Source organism: Antrostomus carolinensis, unplaced genomic scaffold, assembly GCF_000700745.2.
Source record: "Antrostomus carolinensis isolate BGI_N321 unplaced genomic scaffold, ASM70074v2 scaffold105, whole genome shotgun sequence".
NCBI classification, from domain to species: Eukaryota; Metazoa; Chordata; class Aves; order Caprimulgiformes; family Caprimulgidae; genus Antrostomus; species Antrostomus carolinensis.
The window spans coordinates 68571-77265 of record NW_010315490.1 but is presented as its reverse complement, the minus strand read 5'-3'; the positions used below and the strand labels follow the sequence as shown (position 1 = coordinate 77265).

Genomic DNA, 8695 nt, shown 5'->3' with positions numbered 1-8695 from the left:
TTTGAAAAACATGTTTATGGCATCTCTGTAACCACCTGGGCACACTACACCACAACCTGAATACTGAACAAATACTGAGCAGAGGAGAAGGATCACTTCCCTGGACCTACTGGTGACATTCTTGCTAATACAGCCCACAGTGTGGTTGGCTGTCATCACTGCAAGGGTGTTCAGCCGGCTGCCCACCACTAATCCAGGCCACCTTCTGCAAAACTGCTTTCTAGATGGTCAGTGCCCAGCCTGTACTGGTGCATGGCATTATTCTGTCTCAGATACAGAATTTTGTGTTTTCATTTGTTGATCTTCTTGAGCTTTTTGTCGCCATATTTCTCTAGTTTGTCAAGACCTTTCTGAGTGGCAGTCATACCCTCTAGTGTATTGATTCCTCTTCCCAGTTTGGTGTCATTTGCTTATTTAATCTATTTTTTAATTAACTTTTGTAAAGTATGAGTTACTATTATCTTTATTCCACAGGTGGGAGTCGTGCACAGAAATACTACAGGATTTATCCAAAACCATATTGTTTGCTAGAATTATATATTGAACACTGATCCAGCGTGTCAGATGGTTGGGTTTTTTCCTACTAAACTATCCTTTCTTATAGTGGCATCTCCTGGGGAGCAAAGAAGTAGATTAAGAAATGGTCAGGTTAAAAGGTTGTGCTCATAGGTAAGAAGTGTTACAGACTTGCCTAAATGTGGATAGAATAAAGATATCTAATTTCTCAATCAGGTTCAAAGTATTTTTTGATTCTTTGCATCTCTGAATCTGAAGGTCAAATTGGAGTTTGTAAAAGGTCCATCCAGGATTGATAGCCATTCTTCTCAAAAGCATTAGATAGGAGAAGATGTGGTTTGGTTGGGTTTTTTTTTCCCTTGAGAGAAAAAATACCCTTAGCTTTTAAGCCCTCCTTGAAGTATTTTTATTGCTCACCTCCTACCCTTTCTCCTGTACCTGTTTAGGGATTGTTTGAAGAAGTACAAAACCAAGCTTTTGCTCAATGCAATTTGTTTACATTCAGATCTTTTAATATTTTTTTTCCATTAAACAGAGTGAGATGGACAGGAATAAAAAACCTATTGCTGTTACCAGGCTCCAACCAGACCTACTTACAGAAGCACAGCCCTGTAATACAGGTGCAGAACCTCCCAAGAAGGATGCCTTTACTTCTACAGAATGTTATGAAGAGCTGCTAAATAAGAGATGGCTGGAGGAAGACAGGTATCGTAGGTTAGACGATGAGATTGAATTAAGAAGTCGACTATTAAATAAAAGACTTGATGAAGATTTGGATGTTCCCAATCGAAGACATCGTGGATTTGCTAGCCAATCTGTAATTCCTATTAGGAAGCATCACAGACTTGATGAGGATCGTGATTTTGGTAGAAGATACTACAGAATGGATTATGATCCTGAGATAAGTGAAGAAACGGACCCTAGATTTAGATGTGAAAGCGCTTATGACAGAAAAACTCCCCGAGTTTTTTATGCTGAAAGGTATTCTTAATTCTGTTTTCTCCTTTATTTCTGTAGTGCTTCTTGACAGCCATGGTTGTATATTATGGCAAACCAAGGATACTAGAGAAATTATCCCAGAAAAAGAAGCCCAGAGTTCATTTTTAGTAGTTTGCCAGAAAACACGTTAGTATCCCAGAAAAAGAAGCCCAGAGTTCATTTTTATGAAGAGTAGTTTGCCAGAAAACATGTTAGTGTTTGCGAGCAAAACCCTGCGCTGGGAACCCCAGATTACATGTATTTTCTTTGTCTGTGATAGTTGCAGCAAGTCAATTTCAGTTCAGATTCCAGAATTGGTTTGAGCTTCAATGTTTGGTACATGCCACTATGTGTCAGAAATGTAAAAAATACATTTAAAAAGACCCCTTTTTTTACTGCATAGAATAGTTTGGGTTGGAAGGGACCTTAAAGATCATCTAATAACAACCCCCCTGCTATGAGCAGGGACACCTTCCACTAGACCAGGTTGCTCAAAGCCTCATCCAACCTGGCCGAGAACACTTCCAGAGAGGGGGCATCCACAGCCTCCCTGGGCAACCTGTTCCAGTGTCTGACCACCCTCACAGTAAGGAATTTCTTCCTAATATCTAATCTAAACCTCCCCTCTTCCAGTTTAAAGCCATTTCGCCTTGTTCTGTCACCACTTGCCCTTGTAAAAAGTCCCTCCCCAGCTTTGGGTCTTGCTAAATGGCAGACTTTAAACATACACATAGTTGAACCAAATCCTGCTGGTGTTAATAGGTGCTAATCTTGGTGATAACTACACAATCTGAATAAACATTTAAGTAAACCCAAACCAAAGAGGGTGATTTAGAGAAGTCATTCAGGAGGACCTGATACTGCGTACTGTTCTTTATTGAATAATCTTTACTGTCTTAACTGATAAATCAGTTTGGTTACTTTGACATAAATTGTTAATCTTCTAGCTCAGTCATTTAAAAGAAAAAAAAATAAAATCCTAACCTTCCCAATCATTCAGGGTTTGGCAATCTGGTCATCTTTGGTTATTCCATTGCGAGAACTGGTTCCTTTCAAAAATGGATTGTGCTGTGGAATAGACCAAACTTGAAACAGACATGTTTTATACTGCTAAACTCAAATGAAACAAACCCGTAAAGTTTCCTATAAATAAATTTTAAAAAGGTGCTTGAAGAGTGTTCATTTGTTCACTTTACAGATCTTGGGAACATGAGTGTTGTAGATGCTTTTTGTTTTTTTGTTTTTTTTTTTTTTTTGCCTTTGAGTTAAGTCTGTCGCCAGAATTATTTTGCTGCAGTTACCTCAGTGAAGAAAACGCTGTTATGCAAAATAACCACATTTTTTTCTAGACTCAACACTTCTAGAAAAAACAAAAGGCAAATTGTACTACTCTCAACAGTGTTAAATATTATGATCATGTTTTGTTGTTAATTGCTGGTGGACTGGTTAGGTGATCTTTTGAGTCATTGTTTACAGGGGTAATTTTCTGGATAGTACTGCAAATTATCAACTGGGAAAAACAAATCCTAAAATACTCCTCTACTACAAAAGCATTTTCTGAATTGAATGAAGTCATGCTTCTTTTCTACTTTCAAAAGTCAATAGAGTTAAAATGACTTATTTACAAAAATAGCTTTTAATATTTTCTCGTCCTTTTTAAAAGTAAAAACTTAGAGGAATTAAGTAACTGTGGAGAAGACGAATTATCTGAAAGCATTTGGGAGATGCAGACTAAATATATGGGTTATTTCAGAGTTTCAGATTATATGTTAAGATATGCTTCTAAAAGCATGTATTTATTCGTACAATGTTTCTGAAAAAGACTAGCAAATGGAAACAGTGGTTAAATAGATAGCAGGAACAAGATTGCCTGTTTTCTGCTGAATGAGATTCAGAGAAGAGAATGCAAAATATAAAAATTGTTCCATCCTGTAGTGTAATATTGGTAGAAATGAGCAAAGGAGGTTTTAGGGTAGGGTCTTCTTGTCCTACAACTTTTCATAAACCAAAATATTAGAAGCTTGACTTAGTGTCTAACAAAGATAACCAAAATGTCCGTATTTTTGAGACTAACAGCAATGTTAATCCTCTGTGTTAATTAACACCCAGAAGGATGAATGTTCTCTTCTTACTAGGTAGCTGTTTGCCACTGTCTAGTGCAATTGGACACAGAGTCTAATATTTAAACAAAAATTACCATTTGATAAAGTTTGAGAGTTTACTTTGTTTCTCAAAGAATATAGACAGAATTATATATGTAAAATATCAGCAAGGGTGGTGTTTGAACCAGTAGTAGACAGTATCATGTTGAACAGAAGTATACTAGTTCTTAGTTATATTCCAGAAAACACTGATGGTCCTTATATAAATGTCTGTGACTAATATATCACTAAGCAATTCATTACTTATTTGGAGAGGCCTCTGAAACAGTTTTAGTTCCAGTTTTCTTTTAAAAGAAAATACAGAAGATAGTCTTATCTTTGTTATTGGCAAGCTTGATGCATCTTCTTAAAAGAAGTTGCTGGATCATCATCTGAATTGCCTGAACTTAAATTTGTACATAAAATTAACGTTTTACTTTTTTGGTGTGTATTTTCCATTTTGCTGAATTTTTATTGAAAATTACTTTTTTTTTTAAATTAAATGTGCTTTGTAATCTAGTACTTTTATTCTCCTTAGCAAGGAGCTCCACTTAACCTTTTATGAGCTATATTCAATCTCTCTTCAAGAAGGAGAAACACGTCTAGTAGTTACTGACAGTTCAGCTTCTGAAGAGTTGGCATTTTTTTCTACGTTTCAGGCAAAGTCAACTTTTTCAGAATACATTAGATCCATGACAGAAACTAAATTCATAAGGAAGAATATTTTTATTTGCTGTACTAAAGTTTTCATGTTTTTAGTGGGCTTTATTAGTTTGGAGAGGCAGGTGTTTGTAACGGGACTTTTCTGAAAGGTTTCTGTTTCAACAGAGGCACAAGGACTGTGCTGTATTTCAGCAAATAGAAGTGGTGACAGGAAGGTGCAAGGAAGTGCAAAATATTTTGATTGTTGTGAGTAGAATGATTTAGTTCTATCCCCAGCAGCCAGATCTGTCCTCAAACAGGATAAAACGGCTTCTTGATTGAATTGGGCCAATATGTCTGGACCTGCCATGCTAAGCTTGCTGCTTTTTACAAAAAAGGTTGCCTCTTGAATCCCAGGGTTTGTTTCTTTGCTTCCTCCCTGCACCTTTTCATCATGCTATGGACTAGGCTTTCTATTTCCTGACTGTTTTTCAGTCTTATGGGACCAGGTTTGTATGCAGCAGATTGGTTATTATCAAAAAGATGATCTTGATTGTGAAAGAAGATCATGTTATGCCAAGAGGATGGATGTTATTCTTTCATGTTGTTCTTGTGGTTGTTAAGATGCCAAATTAATGTTTAATAATCTGCTTGCATGCTTTTGCCTTTGATTATTGGCTTTTATTTAAATTACAGAGATGGGCAGAGCTGTAGATCTTCTTACATGAAAGAATAAGATGTGTTTTCCTAGGGATTTTTTTGTTTGTTTACTTGCTTAATAGGAAGTCCATGGCTCTGTCCAGTTCTGAAAAGTATGTAACTTTGTTATCATCTATTGGGTGCTATTTTTTGTTGAATATCTATTTTTGTTTCCTTTTATCAAGGTAACTTGAAGTCCTCATTAAAGAGTATTTAATTTGTAAGGCAAGAAAAACCTGTAAATTCAACTGCTGCAGATGTTTTCAGGAAAAGCTCCCTTTTGTCCATACAGTTTTTGTTATCTTTGGAATTATTTCAAGTTTCGATTATATTACTTCACTTAATATGTAGATGGTTCAAATTTTAGCCCCAGAATTTTTGTATTCACCACGTTACCTGTGTTTTATATTGATCAAAAGTCACCTCTCTTTAAATGGTATCAGGTGCACAGTGAAGGGTGAGTTGTCATTAAAGAAGCTTTTCATATCTGAATGAACTGTTTCATCAGACTTGCCCAGTGGCTGTGTGCTGAAATCCGTTGTAGACTTGGTTGGCTTCTTGGGATTAAAAGCAGCAAGATCTGTGTCAATGCAGTGTGAGTGCTGAACATTCTTCAGCTCTAAAATTTAACCAGGCTCAATAGATAAAGGTGGAATGAAAGCAGGCTTGAGAATTCATGCTCCAGACAGACACCTGCATTGACAGTGTTAGCAAAGTCAGTTATATCTAGAAATTTTGCGTGATCTTTTCCGAACCAGTTCTCCTGTCCAGTGTGCAATCAGGCTGAGGATCCATTTGCATGGAACTGCTAGACCTTCTATTTCAAATTAGATGTTTATTAGATGTTTTTAGGCAAACATAGCTGACTGTTTTTTATTTCTTTAAGGCCCTATCCGGATGGAGTAGTAAGAGATCTACCTGCAGATTATGAAGACGAATTAAAGGAGAGAGTACGTCTGCAGCAGATCTCAAGAGCTGGAAATTCCAGGTGTGTTATAAAGTGTATTTTTCTGATAGTTGCACTACAAAGTCATGGTGAAAGGAAAAGCCTTAATATGTTGTCTGAAACGGCTATAGTTTTTTCCTGCAGCTAGGATATATTAGAACAAGAAAAACATGTTTCTTTTGAGAACAGCTTTTGAAGCATGGATGCCAGGTTTTTGGGGGTTTTTTGTTGTTTTTTTTTTTTTTTTTAAACAAAGATCACTTATTCTCCAGCTGAAGACTCTTACTGATAACAATAACATGGAATCCCTTTCTGATAGTAGTTTTAAAATTCCTTTTTTCGTCTTGTCTTGGTTTTGCAAGTCCTGAAGTGTTCTAAGTGGATGAGGCAGAAGCAGAACACCTGTAAAGCCCTTTCATAAACTCTTCACTGGCACCACTCAGTCTGTCAACATTGTTGAAGTGCTCAACTGAGTCAGTGTTTCTGATGGCTTCAGAAACTGCAGGCAAATGAGAACTGTGAGAAATGCCTTTTTGACAGGCAGTTTCTTCTTTTGCTTGTGATATTTCTTTGGATTTTAGGAAAGCTGTTTATCATAAATGAATCACGTAGTGATATAAGTGCATCTATCGTGTCTCACACAGGCTGCAAATAAATTATTGAGTTTGATCTTTCCATTTTCTTTTTTTGTCTTTGCCAGAAATCAGGTACAAATTAGTTCTTCAGCTAATGAACAGGCCAAGTCTGCAGCTGAAACGCTGTATGCAACAAGCCTCGTTCTTGGTATGTATAAAAACCTAACAAACAACACCAAGCTGGTGTTTCTTTGGATATTTTTTATTTGGGAATAATTAAAAGCTAGACAAATTAGCTTTTCTTTGTGCTAGTTGTCCCCAAGACTGCTAAATAAATATTATTTACATAGAGAAAATAAAAAGAGAAAAACGTGTTTGTTTTCCCCCTTGATGTAGCAGGGCTCTCTAATTAATTTTGAAGAGCCCAGTTTTTTTCTTAGATTTCATTAACAGTTTAAGGCCCAGATACATTCTTAAGTTTTTTTACTAAATGAAGTATAAGAGAAATATTAACTTCTGTATTGTTAAAGGTATGACTTGGTATTGAATTTTAATTGCAGAAATATGGGAAATGGTACTGTTAGTAACCTTGTGCAAGAACAAATTATTCTGATAATCTCTTACCGCTTAAATGTAGCCATAAAATTTAGCAGGGAACATTATTATTGAGCATAGTAGAAAGAAATACTGTTGACAGCAGAGCATTCCTAGCTAAATTCGGAAAATTACAAGGCAAGAATAAAAGGACTGTAGTAGTTCTTCAGATGGGAGCCGTTGAAGGCAAGCTAGGTTTGAACTGTGGAAAAATTGAGTAACAGTTGTCAGAATAATGTTTATTTATGTTTACATTTACATTTGAATCTAGAATCACAGAATGGTTTGGGTTGGAAGGGACCTTTAAAGGTCATCTAGTCCAACCCCCCTGCAATGAGCGGGGACATCTTCAACTGGACCAGCTTGCTCAGGGAACCCATCCAGCCTGACCTTGAATGTTTCCAGGGATGGGGCATCTATCACCTCTCTGGGCAACCAGTTCCAGTGTTTTACCACCCTCATTGTAAAAAATTTCTTCCTAATATCTAGTCTGAATCTACCCTCTTTTAGTTTAAAACCATTACCCCTTGTTCTATCGCTGCAGGCCCTTCGAAAAAGTTTGTCCCCTTCTTTCTTATAGGAATCCTTTAACTATTGAAAGGTTGCAATAAGGTCTCCCCAGAGCCTTCTCCAACTCTCTCAGCCTTTCTTCATAGGAGAGATGTTCCATCCCTCTGATCATTTTTGTAGTCCTCCTCTGGATGCACTCCAGCAGGTCCATGTATTTCTTGATCTGAGGACTCCAGAGCTGGACCCAGTTTTCTAGGTGAGGTCTCACCAGAGCAGAGTAGAGGTGCAGAATCACCTACCTTGACCTCCTGGCCTACCAGAGCAGAGTGGAGGGGCAGAATCACCTGCCTTGACCTGTTGGCCACACTTCTTTTGATACAGCCCAGGATACAGTTGGCTTTCTGGGCTGTGAGCACTCATTGCCAACTCACGTCCAGCTTTTCAGCCACCAGTACCCCCAAGTCCTTCTCGGCAGGGCTGCTCTCAATGCCTTCATCCCCTGGTCTGTATTGATACCAGGGTTTGCCCTGACCCAAGTGCAGGACCTTGCACTTGGCCTTGTTGAACCTCATGCAATTCACACGAGCCCACTTCTCAGGCTTGTCAAGGTCCCTCAGTCGTGTCAACTGCACCACTCAGCTTACTGCTTAGTGCCTTTGTATAGCTTCTATGAGGATCTGTTCCATCATCTTCCCAGGCGCAGAGGTGAGGCTGACAGGTAGGTAGTTTCCAGGGTCCTCCTTTATACTCTTTATAAAAATGGGTGCAACATTTCCCTTTTTCCAGTCACTAGGGACTTCACCTGACTGCCAGGATTTTTGAACTATCATGGGGAGTGGCTTGGCGGCCCCTAGGACCTTCCCCGGCCTGCCAGGATTTTTGAACTATCATGGGGAGTGGCTTGGCAACTACATCAGCCAATTCCCTCAGGACTTGGGATGCATCTTGTTAGGTCCTGTAGACTTAGATATGTTTAAATTCCTTAGGTGGTCACAAACCTGATCATCTTTTACAGTAAGGGCTATTTTCCTTCCTCCTGAGTCCTTGCCCAGCATTCCATCCACATGAGAGCTGTGGGAAGAGAGGCTGGCACA

The 8695-nt window shown here is 38.2% G+C and overlaps 1 protein-coding gene across 1 annotated transcript in view; it reads left to right on the top strand.

The window, feature by feature from the left end:
- Positions 1 to 1051: 1051 nt before the first annotated feature.
- CSPP1 (centrosome and spindle pole associated protein 1) overlaps positions 1052 to 8695 on the top strand; it is a gene marked incomplete at its 5' end in the record, with an annotated part of 44640 nt that continues 36996 nt past the window's right edge. The window contains 2 exons of the mRNA XM_029084948.1: positions 1052 to 1497; positions 6623 to 6705. Coding sequence (XP_028940781.1) covers positions 1052 to 1497; positions 6623 to 6705 — 529 coding nt within the window. The remainder of the gene's footprint in view (positions 1498 to 6622; positions 6706 to 8695) is intronic.